The sequence below is a fragment of the Gymnoscopelus braueri genome (genome assembly GCF_963280865.1).
Source record: "Gymnoscopelus braueri genome assembly, chromosome: 1".
In the NCBI taxonomy this organism is placed as follows: domain Eukaryota; kingdom Metazoa; phylum Chordata; class Actinopteri; order Myctophiformes; family Myctophidae; genus Gymnoscopelus; species Gymnoscopelus braueri.
In genome coordinates this window covers 20,571,488-20,597,293 of record NC_137603.1, presented here as the reverse complement: position 1 = coordinate 20,597,293, position 25,806 = coordinate 20,571,488, and the positions used below count along the sequence as shown (strand labels likewise).

At 42.2% G+C, this 25,806-nt stretch overlaps 1 protein-coding gene across 1 annotated transcript in view; it reads left to right on the top strand.

The window, feature by feature from the left end:
• Positions 1-25,806, top strand: part of brsk2b (BR serine/threonine kinase 2b) — a gene marked incomplete at both ends in the record, with an annotated part of 128,807 nt that overhangs the window by 47,896 nt on the left and 55,105 nt on the right. The window contains one exon of the mRNA XM_080444050.1: positions 17,879-17,973. Within this exon, the coding sequence (XP_080300176.1) occupies positions 17,879-17,973 (95 nt within the window). The remainder of the gene's footprint in view (positions 1-17,878; positions 17,974-25,806) is intronic.

The window sequence follows — 25,806 nt, the reverse complement described above, 5'->3', positions numbered from 1 at the left end:
ACTCAGTTATGTAAATGGATAAATCATAACACTGAGGATTTTACTGCGCACCGCCGGAGTTGGGGAGAGAGAGGTGGGGTAGGTTGAATTAAAAAAGGAGAGGACTAACATTTTAGATTTAGGCCAGGGGTCTTCAACAGGGGGTCCGGGACCCCTAAGGGGTCCTCAGAGTTACTACCGGGGGTCCGCCAAATCTTTGTGTGATATATATATTTTGTATTTACATTAACCACTTGAACCCTAGCATCCCTTTTCTGAGGAGAACTTTAGCCAAAAATAGCCGATGTACAAGCTCACAACGCCTCGCGCTGCGAGGCGTTGTGAGCTTGTAGATCGGCTATTTTTGGCAAGGAGTTATAGGTGTAGAGGGAAAAAGAGCAGCAAAAGTTTATCTGAAACACAATTTTATATGATATAGAGGGGGTCCTTGCTTCATCTCTCTCTCAGCTAGGGGGTCCTTGGCCTGAAAACGTTGAAGACCCCTGATTTAGGCAAAACCTCTCTGTTGAATCAATCACCCTGTATCCTCCATTTTGCTTCTGCACAGAGTGAATATATTGTTTCTGTTGGGCAGAAACCTTGTATTCTCATATTTCACCCTAAATGAATGCCCTTCTTCTTCTATATCAGCTCAGTGGCCTTGAGGTTAGAGTGTCCACTCTGAGATTGGGAGGTATAGGAGTTCCATCCCCGGTCGGGTCATACCAATGACTATAAAAATGGGACCCAATGCCTCCCTGCTCCTAGAACTTTGCAATTTTGGAAAAATGTTGCATGTGAAAGTCAAATTGGTTATGTATCTTTGTGGGGTTTTTAGAAATATTGAACCAATAAAAAAGTATTAACAAGACCTTGTGACTAAATAATAACTACATTGGATCCATTGGAACACAGCTTCCGTTTTTTCCATGTCCTGAAAAGTAGCGTTTTATTTAGCCGACAGCGAGGACATACAGATTTATAGTTGAACAGATTCAAAGGCTTGTCTTTATTTCCCAGTTGCTGTGATACATAGATTACAGTTATTGCATTTGAGATTGATTTGAAAAAAGAAATCAGTTTCTCAGTAAAAAGCAAGAGAGCTACATGAGGCACTGCACGCGCTGACCTTTAAATTGTGTCAAACTGCTTTCCTCGCCCCTGGCAACCAAAAGCATGTCTATAGCCGCTAAGCTAGTGTAAATATTCTATTTGCATAGTGATAGGACACCGAACACTACGCTATAAAACATGGAAAGAAGAGAGAAAAATAGAAATGTACGCAGAAAGCCCCACAGGGCTTATGAAACACATAATACAAGAGGTGAACCGATTCAAAACAAAGAGTGACAGATGGATAATACAACCGTGTTCATATGCTATTTAACCCATTAAGACCTGGAACGCATACGTGTCACTTTTTGATTTGAGCTAAAAAAGCGTTATTTTACACTTTGGCTATTCAAAAAGCTCGTAGCGTGGCACCGAGTGCCGCGCTACGAGCTTGCAGATCAGCTATTTTTGAGAAATCGTGAAAATGTGTGCAAATCTTGGAATATATATTGTTTTAAAGCTAACATTTTTAACTCAAATCCTGGGGGGATTCTACAAATGTCTTCTAAATCCTATTTTTTTTCTCAAACTTTTTCATGTCAAGGACCCCCAAAATTATATGAATTTTGGCCGCAGACATACATCTCAAAATATTTTGTTCCAGGGACCCCCCCAGAAGTTGTAACATGAGTTAAAAATGTGCGCTACAGAAAAAAAGATATTCAAAGATTTGCACACATTTTCACGATTTTTCAAAAAATAGCAGATCTACAAGCTCATAGCGCGGCACTCGGTGTCTTAAAATGACACAGATGCGTTCTCGGTCTGAAAGGGTTAATGATAGGCGTAGAATATATATGTACCATCGCTGTCGGGTAGAAACCTTTTTATGTCCAAAAACACGTTGAAGGAAATGGAATAAAGAACCTGTTCCAATGGATCCAATGTAGATATTATTTAGTCACAAGCTCTTGTTAATACAGTACATTTAATTGGTTAAATATTTATGCAACCCACAAACGGACTTTCAACCTGGTGTCCCTATTTTAAAATGGGGTATCAAAAAAGAAAAGCAAATAGGACTTTCATTTATGTAAAGAATAGAATAAATAAAACATAAGCAGATGAAATATGGAGATACAAACTTTCTGCCCGGCAGCGAGGATATATAAAGAAGCATACGAAAAATCATCAAGACCCCCCCCCCCCCCCCATACCCCCCTCCTACACAGACTGTTCTTCTTACTACGTACAAGTGCATCCAGATTCAGACCGCCATGTTAAAGGACCGTTTCTTCCCCCAGGCTGTTTGCATCCTAAATGGCCAATGAACTGTTTACACTTATGCTACTTTAAGCCATTAGAAACCGGGAACACATCTATGTGTGCCATGTTTAGATTTCTTTGGCTATAAAAAAAATAGCAGATATACAAGCTTGTAGATCTGCAATTTTTTTTAAACTCTTGAAAATGTGTGCAAATCTTTGAATATATATATTTTTTAAAGCGAACATTTTTAACTCAAATCTTTGCTTCTGGGGGATTCTACAAATGTCTTCTAAATCCTAACAGTTTTTTTGGAAAACAACTTATGTTCAGTGGTTCTCAAACTTTTTTCATGTCAAGGACCCCCAAAAATGATATGTATTTGTCTCCAGACCCCCATCTCAAAATATTTTGTTCCAGGGACCCCCAGAAGCAAAGATTTGAGTTAAAAATGTATATATATATATATATATATTAAAAGATTTGCAAACTCGGTGCCGCGCTACGAGCTTGTAGATCTGCTATTTTCGAATAGCCAAAGAAATCTAAAAATGACACGTTCCCGATGCGTTCCCGGTCTTAATGGGTCAAACCATCACTGACATGTTGTGTGTTGTTTCATTGTCTGCATGTTACACTGTTGAACGATTGTTGCTGTCTGCAGTGTGTGTACAGTAGCACTATGTATGTACTGTAGTCACTTTGCGAGATCGCCGCTTGTGAATAAGCATGTAAATGTGTTAATAGCTGCTGTTTCTGAACTTGAGAACGCCCCCCAGATTACAGCAAATTATTTTGTCTGACTCCCTATGCAATTACCTTCCCCAATGGTGTTGCCTTCCACTGCGGAGTCCCATGTGTTTTGTACGTGACCCCACGTCTCTCTACTCTGCTTTTTCTCAAACACTTTGGGTGACTATTTGTCTTTTAACTTCACGCTGACTCCCATCCGGGAGGAGAAAACTCTCCTCCTCAGTGGAATGAAATGACTGAGAAAACTCAAGGAGGCGAAGGCTTGAACGGAGAATTGTCACAGAACTCCCTCTTCTGTGTATGTGTGTGCGTGAGTGTGTAGCATTTCTTTGGATGGAGAGTAATGCTTTTGCACGTAAAGGTTGTTTTTCATTGTGTGTGTGTGTGTGTGTGTGTGTGTGTGTGTGCGTGTGCGTGTGCGTGTGCGTGTGCGTGCGCACGTGTGTGTTATGCTCGATACCTCCGGCGTCACTCAGTGTCAAGTAGAGCTTTGCAGTGACAACACTGCCTACGTCTCAGTGAGATGTTACATATTCTACTGTATTTGGCCAGTTTGGAAAACTGTACAGCTCTCTCTCTCTCTCCAGCTCTGTCTATATTGGTTCATTTTTCACACTCCAAAACCTTTACTCTTCCAGGTCTGCACCAATCTAGCCTTGGATCAATACCTTTTTTCGGGTGTGTGATCCGGTCGGGAGCGGAAGCGACCCTATATGCCTCACCCCCAAATAGCTCCGGCCGCGATCAATGGCATTGTCATTTTACGGCCTACCTCATGAAATCCTTGATGCGGCGTAGTTTCGCTTATTTTTAAAATACAAAATAAATATAAATGTGAGTGTTTTACTGATAATCCGCTGACTCGTTAACCAGATCCAAAGCCACTGTGAGAATATGCTTTAGGCTGTGGGAATCAACTATTACTGGATTCTCTTCGATGCTTCTCTCTCTGTAAGGGGTTAGTCTCTCTGGGTCGCTGCTGGAACTGCTCTCAACCAATGCACATCGAGCCCTTATATACTCCTATATGTATACTTCCCCTTATGTAGGTTTTTGGGCATCCTGCCGTGATCCACCTTGCGGTGTTATCCATCTATGGCTAATACTGGCAAATTTGCCCTGAATGTTCTTTACAGCTGCCCCACGGATTTCCGGTGGAAATACGTAAACATCCGAGAGCATTTCCTTGCATATGCCTCCAGTATTCGCCTGTGCCTCCATCTTTATCTGCTCCGTATGTTTGACCCATCATACATTCCTTGAGGTCGTGGTGAGCCTGCTGCCTCCCTCCCTAATGTCACTACGATGACGTCAGGTACTGTCAGGCATCTCCATATATGGAGCGGACTATTTCCGCTATGCCGAAATCTGGGACTATGACATCAGCCCTAGACGTTTCGGCTACGTATCTCCATACATGGAGTTCCGGGAGGGGGTCTCTGATGTCAGAGCTAAGGTATGCCAGGTATCTCCAGGTATGCAGTGAGTGTAATTTCCGGAAACTATTTAGACTAGCCTACCTTTGTAATCGATTCAGCATTTAAATTGTGGAACCAAAACAAAGCGGCTTCGCAAAACCGGAAGCAGCAAAAACCGGAGGCCGGAAACTTTTGATTATAATTTCTTTTTAGGCGTGGTCTAGACCGGATCACCGGTCTGTACTCGGCATAGGGGTATGTGTTGATAATGTGTTTTTTAGATGAGGTGTAGTAATATTGGAGTGTAAAACTGCAGGCCTATTATCAGACCCAGATTAACACAGTGTGGTGACCTCACAGTGAAGTCTTTCTCTCTCCCTCTCCCTCTCCCTCTCTCTCTCTCTCCCTTTCTCTCTCCTTGCCACTCTCCACGCATCCATGAGTGCTGAATTGTACCGTATACTGTACGATCGTACTGTATATACAGTATGCGTCATTGCCCAAGAGGAAAACGTTGCACAAATCGACCACAGCATCACTATACCGTACATGGTCAGAAATAATGCCACAAGTTCATTCTTAGCTCTTTTAACCCATTAAGACCTGAAGCCGATTCTACAAATGTTACTATATCAGTGGTGCTCAAACTTTCTCATGTCAAGGTTTCATGTTCATGTCCAAAATTGTATGTATTTGGCCGCAAACCCCCATCTAAAAAATGTTTTTCCCAGGGACCCCCAGAAGCAAAGAATAGAGTTAAAAATATTTGCTTTAAACAATATTTATTCAAAGATTTGCACACATTTTCTCGATTTTTTTCAAAAATAGCAGATCTACAAGATCGTAGCGCGGCACTCGGTGCTTGTATCCCATAGCCTGGAGGGACGGTGGGTGTGACCACACAAACATATTAAACAACATAGTTGTTGTTGTTGTTGTTGACGGATTGGAAAGAATATTCGGGGAGTGTCTTCCTTGGCCTTCTTTTGGTCCAGTGATTGGTCCAGTAGTAGTCTGCAAAAGTTGGATGCAACGCATAGAGAGGATGGAGGCACAAAAGGTTTAGATGGAGACTGAGCGACTTGTTTGTTATTTTCAATGCATTCTGTGAAATGCTTTGGCTTCACTGGTTTATGGAAATAAAAAGATTGCAATTCTACATATTTAGGTTATTTTAGGTTAGGGGTGTGTGTGTGTGTGTGTGTGTGCGTGCGTGTGTGTGTGCGTGTGCGTGCTGAGGCCAGCATTAGCGGTATGCATGCATATTTTAAGAAGGTGCACCGTGTGGCCTGCAGCCAGCTGCTGGTTGTTAATTAGGCTGCTAAATGGCAGATGCTGGTTCACTGCTAGCGCTATGCCGCTGCACAAATAAACAGGATGAAAGAGCTGTATGAAGTTGGACTGCAAGTCTGTGTGTGTGTGTGTGTGTGTGTGACAGATACATACATACACATACTGGGGGTTGGCTGAGGGAATACAGCCGAACAAGCTGCCCCCCCCCCCCAACACACACACTCACACACTCACACACGCTGCACAAGCTCAGTCTACAGTTAGACTTCGCTTTAAATGCATCAAGGTGTTTTAACCCATTCAAACCGGGGACGTATTGGTGTCATTTTAGATCTATTTGGCATATTCAAAAATAGCAGATCTACAAGCTCACAGCGCGGCACTGAGTGCTGTGCTATGAGCTTGTAGATCTGCTATTTTTGAAAATGTGTGCAAATCTTTGAATATACATGTTTTTTAAAGCGAACATTTGTAACTCAAATCTCGAAAAACTAAAAAAACAGTTTTTAAAAAAAAACTTATGTTGCTATAATCAGTGGTTCTTTTTTTTCCATGTCAAAGGACCCCCAAAATGAATATGTATTTGACCACGGACCCCCATCTCAAAATATGTTGTTCCAGGGACCCCCCAGAAGCAAAGATTTTAGTTACAAATGTTCACTTAAAAATATATATATATTGAAAGATTTGCACAAATGTTCACGATTTTTCAAAAATAGCAGATCTACAAGCTCGTAGCGCGGCACTCGGTGCCGCGCTATGAGCTTGTATATCTGCTATTTTTGAATAGCCAAAGTGTAAAATAATGCTTGTTAGCTCAAATAAAAAAATGACACAGATGCGTTCCAGGTCTTAAGTTGACTTTACAGCCCACTTGTTAGGCGGATATTGCTCGATACTAGTATCTGTGGTCACCATTTGGATTTCCCCTTCACGATTCCTCCTCCCCGTACCACAGAGAGGATGAGCATTTAAACCACTTGCTGTTGAAGGAAGAAAATGTGCTATTTGTCAAATTGTGAACCCCTTGCCCTCCTCCACGGAAAGTAAAGGTCTTTTTGACTTCACGCTTCTTGGCAACAGGGAAAATGCAACTATGCAACAGTGATGCTTTGAGTCATAAATCAAACTTTGGTTGCCCTTATACACTGCCTTAAATAATATGGAGATTCATTCATTTGCCCACCACTCAACGCAATATAATGCAAAAACAAGCTGCATTTATTCAAATTCTTGTTTTCCCTGGAGTTGTTGGTGTCATGGAAGGCACAGATATTAAAATAATTGTCCCAGGCATGGACAGATCCCACTACTGGATCCTTGATGTTGCGGCCAAAGGTTGTTGTTTTTCTTTCTTTCTTTTCCATGCATTTGTACAGCAACTACTATCTTTTTTTTAATATGACTTTTTATTGGCCTAGCGACTACTTTCTTGTAAAAAGTATTCTTATAGTGAAACAGTTTTAATTGGGATATAATTACCACATTAGGTATAAAAGCATGATTTTTAGCGTGATTTTAGAATGGCTAATGGGGTCGGAGGCCCTCGTCTTCACGTTGAGCCTCACTGTCGCTTAGCCATTCTAAAATCCTTGGTAAACCACGCCCTGTTGTGGCTTTTTGCCTTATTTTACTCATGTGTTTAAGACGTAGCTGTAATGTGCTTTCTACCTCCCTTGTGTTTTCTGCTTTTTTGAAGAACCTCCATCACCATTGCGACGCCTTTGTTCACAATTTCCTCTGTATAACTTGCGAGATATGAAAACTTTTCCCCATGGTTGAGAAAGGATGCAGAGCTCCCTTCCTTCTCTCTTTTTTGTTTCATGACAAATTTGGTTCTTCTCCCCTTGCTCTCTCCAGTGGGTTAATTACTGCAGTGTTTCTGCTTCTCTTGCCTTCCATCCTGTGTGTTACGTAAAAGATCCACTTATTAAAATAGAGACGCTGGACGTTTGTTCTCCGCTCTCTTCTTGATTTGACAAGCTTTCTTAGTGACGGCAGAGCCAGGCCTGAGAGCTATCGCAGCCTGATATTAGCCTGATATTACCTCAAACACTCATGTCAAGGATACAAGGACACGTGCTACAGTATGCACATACACAGTGAAATCTTAGTGACAATTGAACTCTAAAAGAGTGTACAAATTAATAACTGAGTGATCTGACGTACTAGGACATTGACACGTGTGTGTGTGTGTGTGTGTGTGTGTGTGTGTGTGTGTGTGTGTGTGTGTGTGTGTGTGTGTGTGTGTGTGTGCGTGCCCGTGCATGCATGTAGGGTCATGTTATCCTTTTGGGTCTCACACACTCACACACACACACACACACACACACACACGCTGCACTTTGATTTAATCTACTTCCTCCACAGGGGTTTTTATAGTTGTGTGCTACAGACAAAACGTGGTCCAATAAAGCCAAGTGGTTTCTAGCCCAGCTTATACTTCGACCCGTTGTGAGCTTGTAGATCAGCTATACTGTCGAAGCGTGACACTGTTGTACGACAAATTAAATATCAGGCTTTATGAGGAAACATTATCCTGGAGGCTGGCAGTGAGGGACTTACTGTACAATGTGACATGATGCTCTTCCTCTCTTTGTGCACTCCTACTCTCTTCTGTCCCTCCCTTTTCCCCCCCTCGAAAAGAATGTGAGTGGAGGAGCTAGAAGGGGAGAGCCCCTTCTAGCTCCTCCACTCACATTCTTTTTACTTTCCCTCTCTCTCGAGACTTGACCTGCTTTCTTGAACTTGACCTCATCTTCCTCTCCTCTCCTCTCCTCTCCTCTCCTCTCCTCTCCTCTCCTCTCCTCTCCTCTCCTCTCCTCTCCTCTCCTCTCCTCTCCTCTCGTCTCCTCTCCTCTCTACTCTGTATATCCGGAGACAGAAGCAGGAGATGGTTTTATTAATCACCTCATTAATGAGGGGGAAAAATGGAAGGCTGTCTTGCGTGGGTGTGTGCGGGGGCGGGGGGGGGGGGGGGGTCAGGAATGAATGAAACTCATTGGGGGGTTTGCTTCTCACAGTGTTGCTTTGGTCGACTAAAACTATGACGAAAAATGTCCGTCGACTGCGTTTTTTCACTGGCGAAAACTACATAAAAACAAAATAAAAACTAAGCTATGGTGACTAAAACTAGGACTAAATATATTGACAATTTCGTCAACAAATAAAAGCTAGACTAAAATGTTAGTGAGGGACGAGTGGAGAAGAGATCCAGTAGAACTAAAAGACAAGTCATTTTATGTTTGGTTGCGCTCGGGTGTTGCACTCTGAAAATAGCAGATCTACAAGCTCACAACACGTCGCAGCGCGACGCGTTGTGAGCTTGTAGATCGGCTATTTTCAGCATGCAACCAAGTGTAGAATCAGCCATTACGACGCCATCAAGGCACCGCCAAAATACATTTTAGTCGACTAAATCAACTGTAGATTTAGTCGACTAAAATCTTATGATATTTAGTCGACTAAAAGACGAAAACGTTAACATTTCAGATGACTAAAATATGACTAAAAAACTATTTTATTCAAAAGACTATGACTAAAACTAAATCAAAATTTGCTGTCAAAATCAACACTGGCTTCTCAGAGCCACAGGATGGATGGAGAGGGATAGAAGTGTGGAAGGAGAGAGAGAAGGATGGAGCGAGGGGGGGGAGGAGGAGGGGACCCTAACCTTGACACACATTAAGCTTCCTTCCCGCCTGAATGCGTAGCCGTAGCTTTGTGTTTCGTGGGAGAAGAGGGAGGAATCTCATTAAGAACTGGCGCTTCAAAGCAAATTAAAACATTTGCGACGAAAACAAACAGTGAAATTAGCTTCATTTGTTTCTCTGCAATGCACACGCGAACACCAGAGACGATCACATTTACATGTGGAGTTGCACGCGTTGTTGCCGGGTAAAATGTCTCATTTCCTCTTATGTCCTCACTCTCTCTCCTCACCTCGCCCTCTGATTGGCCGGTCTCCACTGTTTGACGCGAACACTATTAATAGCCGGGTAATGTAGAGTAGTATTCGAGTACAGTATTAGAAGTATGTGTAGAGCAGTGTGTAGACTAGTATTCAAGTGTTAACAGTAGTGTAGATTAGTATTCAGATATTAGCAGTGGCGTAGAGCATTGGTTCTCAAAGTGGGGTCCGGGGACCCCCAAGGGTCCGTGGGGGGGTTCCAGGGGGTCCCCAGCAAAATGTGTTCATATAGCATCACAATAATTTTAACCACTTTAACCTTTTTTTACTTTTGGCTATTCAAAAATAGCAGATCTACAAGCTCATAGCGCGGCACCGAGTGCCACGCTATGAGCTTGTAGATCTGCTATTTTTGAAAAATCGTGAACATTTTTGTCAACCTTTTGAATATATATATTTTTAAAGCAAACATTTGTAACTCAAATCTTTGCTTCTGGGGGGTCCCTGGAACAAAATATTTGAGATGGGGGTCCGCGGCCAAATACATATCATTTAGGGGGTCCTTGACATGAAAAAGTTTGAGAACCACTGGCGAGTGTATTCAAGTATAGAATAAAATAGAATAGAACCCCACTCCTTGGGATGTTTTTTGTCACTGTATATGTTTATATATGTTTATATATATGTATATATATATGCACATATGTGAAATTCGTCCTCTGCATTTACCCATCCTATAAACACTAGGAGCAGTGAGCAGCCATTCGCTCGGGGAGTATTAGCAGCAGTATTCTTTTGAAAATATAAAATTATTAATTTCTTTGCATATTTCAGTTATTATTTGTCAAATCTGCCCTGTGCAACTTTTGATTACAAAAAAAAAATACATTTATATTCATATGTTCCAAATGTTCAATGCCATAAATGCAATTAAATCTTTAATCGCAATTATTTGTGTGACAATTGATCGTCAACTTCAATTTGTAACGGTGACAGCCCTAGGCTCAGGGTGGCCGGCAAAGAAAAATCATTTCAATCACGCCATGCTTGCCGAGCGCCCTAGCTTCAAGCGGGCCACATTTGACCAGTCTCTTGACAACGTCAGGCCGGGGTTTTTGGTCAGCCCCCATGCCGACCGGGCCCACACACCAGTGTAAACATACTGTAGGGCAGGGGTCTTCAACGTTTTCAGGCCAAGATTTTTCTCAGCAATGTTCCAGACTTAGTATGGTGGTGTGTAGAGTGGCGGTGTAGAGTGACGAATAAATAGAAGCTCTACAAGCTCTATGCAACGTGTTGTGAGCTTGTAGATCGACTAGGTTCGGTGTGCGACACCGTTTTACAATGGAGCATAAATCGGGCTTTTGTCTGGTTGCAAATCTTTGGGTTGCAAATCTTTGGTCTGAACTAGGCTTAAGAGTGCAAAGCTGAAAGAAGAACCATGAGAGCGAGAGATCAAAACCGAGACAGAGAGATACAAAAAGCAAGAGTGTGGAAAGACTAGTAGCTTGTCATCCCACTAGTTGACCTATCTATCTATCTGTGGAGCAGCAGGGATCTAATGGAGTTTACCAGGCATCAGGAGACCATCTGGTCCTGTCACTGGCTGACTGATGAGCCCAGCAACCTCTCACATTTTACATCAGACCTGCCAGCTACCAAATCTGAACCTCTGTCCTATTTACATCTTATTACAGAGACAGACACACACGCACGCACACACACACACGCGCACACACACACACACACGCACACGCACACACACCAGGAGACAGAGAGGAGTGAGGGCAGAAGTGATAAACAGGAACTTTCAAAACTTTCAATCATTCTGTCTCTGCAGGAATGCATTTGACATAGACACAGATTGATGCAGACACACCCCCATACACAGTACCACACACTGGATGAGAAATAATTCACTGACATAGATGTCACCAGTGATTTTCCTACACTACAGTATAGTGAATTTGAGATTTACAGATAAAACAACACCCTCCTGATTGTAGAATCCTCTGCTTTCTTTGTAAATATATATATGATTCTACTGAGCTTTATCCCAATATGTTTTTTTATTATTATATTGTATTGTTTGTATTAGATGTATTACTGGTGAATTGAGTACAATGGACCACAATGGAAACAAGCCCCTATGGCTTTTTGGGTAATCAATTTAGCATAACTTTTGACTGTACTTCCTGTACTGTTATTAATCTTGTTAATAAAGTATTCAATCAATAATTGGTTTATTTTAAATGAACAATGTATAGACATTGGTAGTATTATTAGACATGTTATCATGCAACAGTATAAAGGATAATAATTCGCTAAAATCATCTCCTCCGGGGCGTCCGGGTGGCACGGGGGTAAGTTCCTGCCTTTACCACCATGGAGACTATAGGGATTTGCATAAAAGGCGGTGCATCCGGCTTGGCCTCGGGTGGAACAACGGACACAATTGGCCGTGTTTGCGGGAGGGGAGGGTGATCTCTGTCGCGGCACCGACGACTCCTACCATGTTGTTCAGTGGGTGCACGGAACTATAGGAAGAATAGCGTGTTTTCCTCCTCCACTGTCTGGTGAAAAGACAGGGAGGTATCACACATACGGAGGAGACAAGTGGTTGTCTGTGCTCCCCCCGGGGACCAGCTATAGGAGGACGATGCCACTGGGAATCTGGAATTGGCATGAAAAGACTAAATTGGGAGAATAAGTAAGAAAAATAATCTCCTCTCTCTCTGTTGCTTCCCCTCTAACCCATTAATACCTGGAACGCATCTGTGTCACTTTAGATGTCTTTGGCTATTCAAAAATAGCAGATATACAAGCTCATAGCGCGGCACCGAGTGCCGCGCTATGAACTTGTAGATCTGCTATTTTTGAAAAATCGTGAAAAAAAAATGTTTAGATTTTTTCCCAAAAACTGTTAGGATTTAGATGTTTTTAAAGAATCGCCTCAGGTCTTAAAGGGTTAACCTTATTCAGAAGTGTGAAAATGTCTCATTATAGGATGTTTATAGGAAAGTATATTCTATATACACACTTGCACATGTATTGAATAAACCTGCACACACTCATAAATGCTCACATGCACACACACACACACACACGTCATACATAGCATGTAATTCCTTCCCACTATGTATTTTTCATATCAGCCACAAAGGTGTCGCCCTGCCACATCACTCTAATTGCACATGTTGCCGTCAGCCACTCACCGGTACCCTCGTTATGTTTCATCCAATGAGAGGCAAGGGGTGAGTGGGGCGGGGGCGGGACACCTGCTGCTACGGCAACATCGATTAAGTGGCCATGCATGTCAGTTCACCTATAGAGACTGAGGGGTACATACAGTACAACGCAGCCTTCCCCGCAGGATCTTTGCTCATTGTCATGGACGTCGTCCGTGGGGGCTAATAATGAGCCTCAGATAGATCGAAATGGACCTTGAATCATTGATTTCGCACAAGTGAGAATCGAGCATCCCCGGCGCTGCCGTATGTATGGCTGTCAGCGCTGGCGGGTTTCCAGGCCACGTCTGAAATATTGGACTTGGAAACGATCAAGGTGACAAGCGAGAGGATGACGGGGTTTTCGGTGTTGGAATCTGTTGAGTGGAGGGAGGCTGCCCCCCCCCCTCCCTCCTCCCGAGGGAAACCACACTCTCACTTAGTGAATAATAAAAATAAAATAAAAACAGTACAATCTGCACTGTTAATTGAATTTAACTTAGACAGTATACAAATGTAACCATACACTTGTACACACCCTGAGTTAAAATAACACAAGATAGCTTGTGAATATGCTATATGTGGCCTGTGGATTTGAATAAAACAATATCAATTCTTAAGGGTGTGCGTATAATGAAACAGAACCGGTAAATACTGTACCACATGGGGTTGATACTTGTGGTTGCATGAATATGTGCTATAGTCTTTTATGTAGGGGAAAATATTTCAGATCCATACCGTGTACGAGGGTACTATTCAATACTTGAACGTTAATACCACAACTCTACACATGGTGATACTACTACACTGATAATCCTTGAATACTCTACTACAGCATGCCTGTTTGCAGGCGCACTATACCTGCGCACTATAGTAGCTGAAGATGATCCACCCGGTCGTGTGACTCCTCCCCTACACAATAAAATCCTCATTTGTAGCGCTGTGTGCAAATGTAACCCTTACGGGTCCATTTGGTTGCACTTTGTAAACTCTACCCGTTAAATGAATACCGAGGATTTTACCGTGTACTTTCATCAAAGACGACACACACACACACCAGGGAGTAGTATGTGAGAATAGATTTGATGTGCCGTGGGTGGCTCGTTTATTTAGTAGTTGACTAAAATGTTTTTTTTTTGTGAACAGTGAATGTGTTAATGAACTCACATACTTATTCCAGCTTAACCCTTTAAGACCTGGAACGCATCTCTGTCATTTTTTTATTTGAGCTAAAAAGACATATTTTACACTTTTGGCTATTAAAAAATAGCAGATATACAAGCTCGTAGCGCGGCACCGAGTGCCGCGCTACGAGCTTGTAGATCTGCTATTTTTGAAAAATTGTGAAAATGTGTGCAAATCTTTGAATATATATGTTTTTGAAGCGAACATTTTTAACTCAAATCTTTGCTTCTGGGGGTCCCTGGAACAACATATTTTGAGATGGAGGTCCGCGGCAAAATACATATCATCTTGGGGGTCCTTGACATGAAAAAGTTTGAGCACCACTGATATGGAAACATACGTTTTTTCAGAATACTTTTGGGATTTGGAAGACATTTGTAGAATCGGCTTCAGGTCTTAATGGTGTTAATGGCTGCAGCTCTAAAGGCACAGATAGAGGCGAGCCCCCTGGCTGGGAGGTCTCCGCCCCCTGGCTGGGAGGTCTCCGCCCCCTGGGCCATACCTCTCAGCTTGCTACTGGTCCATCCTGCGTGGGTGTGGTTAGGAGGAGGAGGAACACCATATCATCTCTGTCAAAGTGGAAACCATGTATGTCCCAAAAAAACCTTACTTTTCAGGAAATGGAAAAAAAGAACCGGTGCTCCAATGGATCCAATGTAGTTATTATTGAGTCACAAGCCCTTGTTAATACTTTTTATTGGTTGAATATTTATAAAACCAACATACAGACTTAAAGGGGAATACCACTCATTTTCTTATTTCCACACGTATGTTTACTGTGTGTTGGAGTTTCTTACTTTCTCACTATCTGCTGTAACATAAGTTGCCCAATTTGGGACATAATAAACTTGAACTTGAACTTGAACTTGAACGACAGTTCTGAGGTGTATTAAAGACATAGTTCAATGTTGAAAATGAGTGGTATTCCCCTTTAACCACTTTGATTTCACTGACAAAAATAAGTGAAAGAAAATAGATAATAACGAAACATAGTATCTGATCTGCAAGCTCGCAACGTGTTGCACCGTGACGCGTTGTGATGATGGTTGTATGTAGATATCTAGTATGATGAAGTAGCCATTATTTTAACAACAAAACTGTTGTAAATATGGAGATAGAAGGTTTCTGCCCGACAGCAATGATATTGATCTGAGTACAGCGGAGAGAAACGGAGGGATGGAGGGAGAGAAGAGAAGAGAGATCGATGGTGCTGACCCGCTGATGCAGTTGTAGAAGCCATCGGTTAACCCTTTAAGACCGGGAACGCATCGTTGTCACTTTTTGATTTGAGCAAAAAAAAAAAGCATTATTTTACACTTTGGCTATTGAAAAATAGCAGATCTACAAGCTCATAGCGCGGCACCGAGTGCCGCGCTATGAGCTTGTAGATCTGCTATTTTTGAAAAATCTTGAAAATGTGTGCAAATCTTGGAATATATATTGTTTTAAAACATTTTTAACTCAAATCTTTGCTTCTGGGGGGATTCTACAAATGTCTTCTAAATCCATTTTTTTTTCTCAAACTTTTTCATGTCAAGGACCCCCAAAATTATATGAATTTTGGCCCGCGGACCCCCATCTCAAAATATTTTGTTCCAGGGACCCCCCCAGAAGTAGTAACATGAGTTAAAAATGTGCGCTTTTGATATATATATTCTTTTAAAGAGAACATTTTTAACTTAAGTTTTTGCTTCTGGGGGTCCCTGGAACAACATATTTTGAGATGGGGGTCGGTGGCCAAATACATATCATTTTGGGGGTCCTTGACATGAAAAAGTTTGAGAACCACTGATATAGAAACATACGTTTTTTTTCAAAAAAACGTAAGAATTACAAGACATTTTGTAGAATCGGAACCTCAGGCCTTAATGGGTTAAGTCTCTGTTTGTGTGTTTGTGCGTGCGCTTGCGGTTGCGCTCGTTAGTTTCACATGTCAGGAGTCAGGTCAACCCCCTGTGTGGTTATGTCACATATTGCTAAGACTTGCGTTCCATCTTTTTTCTTAGCCAATTATACCTGAAGTTGTGGAGGGAAAGGAATAATCTCCAACGTACTATCTGCTGGTTCGTTAGTTGTGTCAACAGAAGGCGTCCCATGATGACCCTCCCTGACATTTGGCTTTTTAAAGAGCAATTTGGACAAACGCATGCAGAGCAGTTTATGGGGGCCATTAAAACCTATTATTACTGGAGATAAATCATAGCAACAGCCTTGTTTAAGGGTGAATGTGAAACTCATCAACGCAACGTACATTTGTAAATAGTTCTGCACCAATAATGGCCCCATATAAGTCCCTTTGTTTTCCCAAAGGTCCAGTATCACTAGATGAGCCACGGTTTACGTTTGTTTGCTTCATTATTCGTGCTTTATTGGTAGAAACATTATTAGCAGCGATACCTGCAAAATATGACATTCATTTAATTATGCTGCATTATTTAAGTCTTCACCAAACAAATTAGGGTGTCGTGTTTTTACAAGGTACTGATAACATCACCTGCGTGAAAACAAACTGGTATCGCCCACCAACACTTGAGTCTCTCTCTCTCTCTCTCTCTCTCCTCTCTCCTCTCTCCTCTCTCTCCTCTCTCTCACACACACACACACACACAGCCTTGTTCTTAATGCCTGTGCCGGAGGCTGCAAAGGTGATTCCTGCATTGCATGCTGTGACGCCTCTAGAGATACAATCCCCCCACTCATACACACGCAAAAAAAACATACATAGCAATAACATCAATAATATGAAATTTTCATGACTAAATGTGGAGTGTGTGCGGGGGCTGCTTCCAGCCTCTATGGGGGGATGCGGTCCCTATGTGCTTCAAGTGACAGCAAGATCAATGTCACATTGTGAATGTCGCCCAAGATGCCATTTGGGCTCTAACTGCACACATAAAAGGGCCCCCCTGGCAGCCATACTGGGCTGAAAGCCTACCAGCACATGCATGCGGCTCCGGTTTCCACCTTCGGTGAACCCGATGGGGAAATCACCTTTTCCAACAGATGTGCGCACACATCTGCTGGAATAGGTATGCAGGCGGCATGTAATGAAGCGGTGCATATGCGTGGTGGCATTCTCCACTGTCTGTCTATGGACCCTTTGCTACAAAGCGCCATCTACTCCCAGGTGTCAGTGTGTCACACAAGCTTTTGATAGAGAGAATAGAGATGCCGTAGATACGAAAACCATTGTGTGACGGTAATAAGATAAAGCTATTGCTTTTGCAGCATTTTTTTCATTGTTTGTGCGTGTGTTGTTGACATTTCTTTTATACTGTCTGATGATCCTGTAAAGGTTGGCACTCCGTAACCCGCTCTGCGGATTTGAAGCAAGCGTTGCCACTCTGCAGTCTGCCCTCCGATCAAAAGATTGTACCCCAGGGGAGGATGGGAAATAAAGCTGTGAATGTCGTTATATGATTTAGAGTTATTTTGATTATTTCTCACATGAAATTATTTTCTAAATAGAAAAAGTGCTCGTCGGAGCACAGGTCTCCGCCAGGTCAGAAATCGGCCTCATGGTGGCGCTATAACAGGCCCAAAAAATGACACAATTGGAATCCAGGGAGTGTGTGTGCAAAGTTTCGTTGCGATCAGGCCAACGGTGCCGGAGATTAGCTGTTCACAGACAGAAGGACGGACGGACAGGGTGCAAAACATACTCTATGCCTTTGTGCCTGGCCGAGACAATAGCTAACTAATCTAACCACTACAGAAAGCATTTATTGCACAACCTTTGATAAAATGGCACAATGTATTTGATATTAACACTGTGTGTGTGTTTGTGTTTCCAGGTCTTGTGAAGCTGGGAATCCATTGTGTCACGTGCCAGAAAGTCGCCATAAAGATCGTCAACCGAGAGAAACTCAGCGAGTCAGTTCTTATGAAGGTAAGGCTGTGTGTGTGTGTGTGTGTGTGTGTGTGTGTGTGTGTGTGTGTGTGTGTGTGCGCGTGTGCACTTGTAGTTGGCTGTAACATGTTGACATGGATGATAGCATCTCCATACACCAAATGTCTCCGCCATGAGGCGGCATTATGTAACTATAGTACATTCCCTTACCATTCTGTCAAATATTGTTTGATTTAACCCATTAATACCTGGAACGCATCTGTGTCACTTTTAGATTTCTTTAGGCTATTCAAAAATAGCAGATATACAAGCTCATAGCGCGGCACCGAGTGCCGCGCTACGAGCTTGTAGATCTGCTATTTTTGAAAAATCGTGAAAATTATTTTTTTTACATTTTTTTCCGAAAAACTGTTAGGATTTAGAAAATGTTTAGAAGCGGCCTCAGGTCTTAATGGGTTAACTCTGAGAGTGTACAGACATTTGTATACTCTCCCAGTTACGAATGGATGAATGAATGAACACTGATGATTTTATTGCGTAGTAGGCCTATATACTTTTGTCAGAGTACTCAGAACTGAGTGATTCTGGCTCCTGGCCATGAACCCTCGTCAACCAATGATAGGGTATAAATGGCCATGGGATCCGAAAAAAAAAGGAGCGGGCCAAGTACAGACCCCTGGGGTACTCCGGTCAATAAGGGGGGGATGAAAGTGAACCTCGCCATGAATCGGTCAGGTAGGAGGAGCAAGGTCGGAAAGTGTGTCCAGAAGAACATGGTGGTGGACTTGATCAAACGCTGCAGATGGGTCAAGAAGGATGAGGACTGCGGAGTAAAGTGGCAGCCAGGGCAATGTGGAGTGCCTCCGTGAGCAGTGCTATCCTGACTGGATACGATCCAAAAGGTTATTCTGTGAGAGCTGCTCAGAAAGAACTCATTCAAGAATTCTAAATATTTATGTATGTATTTATGTATTTATTGAGGAGATAAAGATGACAGTATTGAGTGGGAGTGGGAGTGGCAATGGTCTGGAAGATTGAGGAGGGGGTGGTCAGTCAGGTGGATGACACAATACACGGAGGAGAGAAGGGAGACGGGTATGATATGTTGGGCTAACGTCATGTGAGCTAGTCCATTCATTAGTGGGAAGACCTGCTGATGTCATCGACCTTCTTATCTACTATTATTAAAGTAGTTGATGAAAGCTTCAGAAGAGAGAGGGATGTGGGGGGAACCGGTGGAGAGGGACTAAGGACGGACGAGAAGGTGGACAAGTACTTCCATGGGTTAGACGAGTGAAAGAAAGTGGGAGAGGTCACTGATAAGACATGTTTGCTCAGCTCTGAGGCTTTCAGATAATGAAGGAGTCGGTGGAGAAAGGCGCGTCAGCTCGGAGGAGAGAGGGCGGCGATAGACAAAGACGGATGAAATTGTGCAGAGAAAGGGGGGGAGGTTGTAGAATCATTTGAGACGGGTGGGAAAGAAATAAAGGGAGGGAATTAATAATAATATAATGGATTACATTTATATAGCACTTTATCTTGATACCCTTAAGCGGTTCCCAGACAAGGGGGGAAACTCGCCTCAAACGCTGCCATTGGGAAGAGAAGAGAGGATAACCTGAGAGATAGGAAGGTTTTAAAGACTTAAGGCTCCATGGAGTGGTGACAGAATGAGGTTGGATAGGTTCAGTGGTGGAAAGTAACTAAGTACATTTACTTAAGTACTGTACTTAACCCATTAAGACCTGAGGCTGCTTCTAAATTTATTTTTAATCCTAACAGTTTTTCTGAAAAAAAATATAAAAAAAACATTTTCACAAATTTTCAAAAATATAACTCATAGCATGAGCTTGTATATCTGCTATTTTTGAATAGCCAAAGAAGTCTAAACTGACACAGATGCGTCCCAGGTCTTAATGGGTTAAGTACAATTTTGAGGTATTTGAGCACTTCCAATATCCAATACTTTTACTTCTACTCCACTACATCTCAGAGGCAAATATTGCAATTTTACTCCACTACAATTATTTGAAAACTTTAGTTACTTTGCAGATATAAATTGTTACATTATAAAACATACATTAACCACTTTAGCCGTATTTTATACCTAGGCTGATAAAGAATTGCCGATCTACAAGCTCACAACGCGCCGCATCGCGACGCGTTGTGAGCTTGTAGATCTGCTATTTTCAAATATTTTAGTACTTTTACTTTTGGTACTTTAATTACATTTTGATGCCAATACTTTTGTACTTTTACTCAAGTAAATTTTTAATTCTGGACATTTACTTGTAACAGAGTATTTCTATATTGCAGTATTGGTACTTTTACTTAAGTAAAGAATTTGTGTACTTTTTCCACACTGTTGAGGTGGGAGAGAGTAGTGAGAGGGATTGGAAAAAGTCAGGGTAAAAGAATGCTTTAAGGTATCGGTCTCAGCAGTTGTTAGTGTGTGGAGCAGAGGTCGCTATTATTTCTGATGAGAAAGCTTGTTATTTAATTAATTCTCTCCTTTTTCCTCATCACCTCGGTGTGGGTAATTAACTGCGTGTGCGTGTGTGTGTGTGTACGCTGTTTTGGCAGAGTCAGGTGAACAGACCATTAGTCGGTGATTACAGAGTGGCGGTCGCTGCTTTTCTGCTGATGTTGTTTCTTTCACCCTAATGAGGGGGTGGAGACTAGACTAGGGTTCATCAGAAACACACTGACCACACAGTTCCTCTGCTATCCCTCTATATTGTTGTGGGGCGTGGCTTTTGCTGGATGGCTACAGTATAATTGCTCATTAACTTTGATGGCTTGTTGGCTTGTTGGAATACTGTAGGTTTGGTTTGTTGTTTTCAGTGGTGGAAAGTAAATAAGTACATTTACTTAAGTACTGTACTTAAGTACAATTTTGAGGTATATTTACTTTTCTTGAGTATTTCCAATTTCCAATACTTTTACTTCCACTCCACTACATCTCAGAGGCAAAAGGTCGCTAGCGTTGAAGTGTTGATCAACATGCTCATTTACGTCAGCATGCGTCTGACAAGCAAGAAATACATAAAGCCTGCCGTTCAAAACAATAGGAGAGTGGAAATGGTTAAACAACACTTGCTTGTTTTGTAGCGTTGCAGCTGCAGTTGAACCCAGACGAACTTGGATTGTAGCTTTGTAGGTTTTTGTAACGGCTACAAACGTCGGGTGTCGCTTTGTGTCTTAATGTCGCTTTGTGTCTTAATGTCGCTTTGTGTCTTAATGGGGCGGCGGTGGCTCAGGGGTAGAGTGGCCGGGTAGAGTGAACTGGAAACCGCAAGGTTCCCAGTTCGATCCCGGACTGGGGTGCTCCCCCAGAGTTAGTGTGGAAGTGTCCGTGAACAAGACGCTGAACCCCTAATTGCTCCCGATGAGCAGGTTGGTGCCTTGCATGGTTTCCTCCGCCATCGGTGTATGAATGTGTGTGTGAATGGGTGAATGTAATGCACAATCTATGTAAATCGCTTTGGATAAAAGCGCTATACAAATGCACCATTTACCATTTAATGTCGCTGGCTTCCAAATGAATGGGTAGCCTTTAGCTTTGTATCGACCAGTGTGAACACAGCATCATCCTTATCTGTTCAACTTTAACCTACCACTGTGCAGTATGAGCTCACAACTTAAAGCCAAATCTTCCCAGCAGGAGGGCAGCATTCTAGTTTCCAACCAAACCAGATGGAAGACGCCAAACCAGTGAGCATCAGATACCATATATCCTACTCACGTCGCGAAAACACACTGGTTGAAATCAACCTGTTTCCCCTCCAGTGCAGTGTTGATTTTGACAGCACATTTTGATTTAGTTTTTGTCATAGTCCTTTGAATAAAATTCTATTTAGTTTTAGTCATATTTTAGTCATCTGAAAAGTTTTTGTTTTAGTCGACGAAATATCATAAGATTATAGTCGACTAAATCTACAGTTGATTTAGTCGACTAAAATGTATTTTGGCGGTGCCTTGATGGCGTCGTAATGGCTGATTTTACACTCGGTTGCATGCTGAAAATAGCCGATCTACAAGCTCACAGCGCGACGCGTTGTGAGCTTGTAGATCGGCTATTTTCAGAGCGCAACACCCTAGCGCAACCAAACATAAAATGACTTGTCTTTTAGTTCTACTGGATCTCTTCTCCACTAGACCCTCACTAACATTTTAGTCTAGCTTGTATTTGTTGACGAAATTGTCAACATATTTAGTCTTAGTTTTAGTCATCAGAGCTTAGTTCAGGGGTCTTCAACAGGGGGTCCGGGACCCCTAGGGGGTCCTCAGAGCTACTATGGGGGTCCGCCAAATCTTTGTGTGATATGATTTAGTCTTTTTACATTAACCACTTGAACCCTAGAATTCCTTTTCTGAGGGGAACATTAGCTGAAAATCAACATTAGCTGAAAATCAACATTAGCTGAAAATCAACATTAGCTCTCAACGCCTTGAGAGCTTGTAGATCTGCTATTTTTGGCAAAGAGGCTATAGGTGTAGAGGGAAAAAAGAGCAGACTTAAAGTAATACTAGGTAACGTTTTCAACAAAACTAAAGTTAAATTGTATATCTTTTGTCAGTGGCAAAAGTTTCACAACACCCACTCCATGAATTTCACCCCCGGAAGCCTTTTATTTATATATTTTCTATTGAAAGTGGACTGGGGGGACTTTCCCGGGGAAATGACGTTCCTGGCCAACGTCATGACGTCGTGGCCGACGTCCCCAGGAACTACCGCAACGGTTTCCTGTTTGGCCAGGAACTACCGCGGTAATAGCAAAAAGGAACCTCACGCTGATGTTAAGAGAATGTAGGATTTGAAGATCGAAAAAGAACAGAAAAAGAAAGCACAGCTCATGGTAACTAATGCTCCACTGGCTAAGAGAAACGATCCGTAGATAGTATAAAACAATTAAAAGATCGCTTTTTGAAACGCTTCCGGCTTCCGGTGAAAACGAATGGAATTCTGGGTAATCGAGGATTACGGAAATTGTATGCAGTGACGGTAGTGACCAGCAGAGGTTGCTAAAAATCGTTATTTGGGATTCTGCATTGTATAACTTTAAGTAAAAAAAAAAAACTTTAATCTGAAACACAATTTTATACAATATAGAGTAGGGGGTCCCTGCTTCATCTCTCTCTCAGCTAGGGGGTCCTTGGCCTGAAAACGTTGAAGACCCCTGGCTTAGTTTTTATATAGTTTTTGTCAGTGAAAAAAGGTAGTCGACGTTTTTTTCGTCATAGTTTTAGTCGACGAAATCAACACTGGAGCATCAGATACCATATATCCTACTCACGTGGCGACTAAGCACTGGTAGAAATCAACCTGTTTCCCCTCCAGTGTCACCTCAGTCTACAGTATATATGGTCATTGTGTTCGGTGTGGTACCAGCTGTTACATCTAATGTGTCTGGGAGCGAGCCGGAGGCTGAGAGGTTCCTCCTCTAATCGCGTTCCCACCGCCTCCTTATTTTTAGAAGATGCTGTGGCCCTGTTGTCATGGTAACAGGGGGAGTGCTTGGATTTCTTTTTTTCTTTTGGAAGGGGGGGATTCAAACATCCTCTCGGTGTGAGAGCTGAGCTTTTGGCTGTGTGTTGCTTTCACACCAACGGCACAAATCCACAGGACAGACTGGTGAAAAGACAAGCATGTTTAACCCCTTAAGACCGGGAACGCATCTGTGTAATTTTTTGATTTCTTTGGCTATTAAAAAAATTGCAGATCTACAAGCTCATAGTGCGGCACCAAGTGCCGCACTATGAGCTTTTTTAAATCTTTTTAAATCTTGAAAGTTTGTGCAAATCTTTTAATATTTATGTATTTTTAAAGCGAACATTTTTAACTCAAATCTTTGCTTCTGGTTGATTCTACAAATGTCTTCTAAATCCTAACAGTTTGTTTTTTTAAACTTATGTTGCTATAATACCAGTGGTTCTCAAACTTTTTTCATTTCAAGGACCCCCGAAATTATATGTATTTGGCCGCGGACCCCCCATCTCAAAATATGTTGTTCCAGGGAGCCCCAGAAACAAAGATTTGAGGTAAAATGTATACAAAGATTTGCACACATTTTCATTTTTTTTCTTCTAAAATAGCAGCTCTATAAGCTCGTAGCGCGGCACTCGGTGTAGATCTGCTATTTTTGAATAGCCAAATAAATCTAAAAACGACACACAGATGCGTTCCCGGTCTTAATGGGTTAAGACCTGCCGTTCGCTTTGCTTCTGTTCTCTTTTCCTCCCATTTTGTCTGCGATGGGGTTTGCGGCTTCTGCCGTTCTCTGTTGTTTGATGTCACGGTTGTTCTTTTTTCTCTCTGTTCTAATTCTTTTTTTTCTTTTTCTTTTTACAGAGGTTCTTTTTAACCCCAATCTTTTGACTTGCTATTATGCTTTTGACGGTTTTGTGTCCGTCAGTTCTGGCTCTCTCTCTCCAGCTATCCATCATGTACTCTTCAGCCACCCGTGGTTCACTTTGAACGTCATTAAAATGATACCATACTATTTTCACCACATACAGTAAGGTGTGTGTGTGTGTGTGTGTGTGTGTGTGTGTGTGTGTGTGTGTGTGTGTGTGTGTGTGTGTGTGTGTGTGTGTGTGTGTGTGTGTGTGTGTGTGTGTGTGTGTGTGTGTGTGTGTGTGTGTGTGTGTGTGTGTGTGCGCGCGCGTGCATGCACCGTATCTCGTCTTTGTCAGGTGGAAACCTTGTATGTCCAAAACTTAATTAAAAATTATTATCTTTCTAAAAACATCTTAACATAGTGAAAATAACCGATCTACAAACTCACACAACGCGTCATTGTGAGCTTGTAGATCAGCTATTTTCACTCATTTTGTGTGACACTCCTGTATGATGAAGTAGGTCGGGGCATTCATTCACGGAAGCATGGAGACACTAGGTTTCTTCCTGACTGTGACGATATATCGTATATGTTTGAATGTTTGCATGTTTTTGTTTGCGTCTGGTCTGTACTATAATTTCTTGCTTTGCGTTTGTAACGTGCGTACACGGACATCTATCTAACGAGCGTGCCAGCGTGTGCAACTCCAGCTGAGATGAAAGCCTTGACATTTTGTCGTGGGTTGCTTCAAGAGACCAGCACCCTACAAGTACATCAGTGGCTATAGAGCACTCTTATGTGAAACCTGTTTTTTACTCCCACTAATGGACACGCTCATTAGAGCCAAGCACAGGGTGAGAAGGCAGACACCATGCTGACAAGCTGGCTAGACCCCCTTGAAAACCAGATGATTCATCTCAAGAGGTTTCTTCAGTGGTTCTCAATGTTTTTTCCATGTCAGGGACCACCAAATTAAATCTATTTTTGGCCGCAGACCCCCATCTGAAAATATCTTGTATGCGAGGTACTCGCATACAAGATATTTTTTTGGGGGGGGGGCTTTTCTGCCTTTTATTTATAGAGTAGTAGTGAAGATGGACAGGACACAGGGAGAGAGAGATGGGGAGAGACATGCAGTAATGATCGTCGGGAACAGGACTCGAACCCGCGATGCACTGTCAGGCTAACTATAGCAAGGCCAGCGGTCCGGGAAGATCAGTTCAATTGTTTAAAAAAATATTCCCAATTTTTCCGCTATTTTCAAATAGCTGATGTAGTAGTTGTAGGGTTAAAGGTTTAATGACATTCACTTTTACACCACATTCAAAGTCTTTGTCCTGGTCCTTCAAAAGTGTACAAAAAGTTTTAAGTGAAAATTCCATTCCAGTGATCAATGGCAGGTGTTTTTCTCTCACATTTCTAAAGCCTTTTCAACTGCAATGAAAAAAGAAATCTTTGCCTGCGGGTGTCGCTGGTGAGGGATTTTGCCTGTCAATCATCGCCTCTGCTCCGCCCCCCCCAAAGGAAAGGA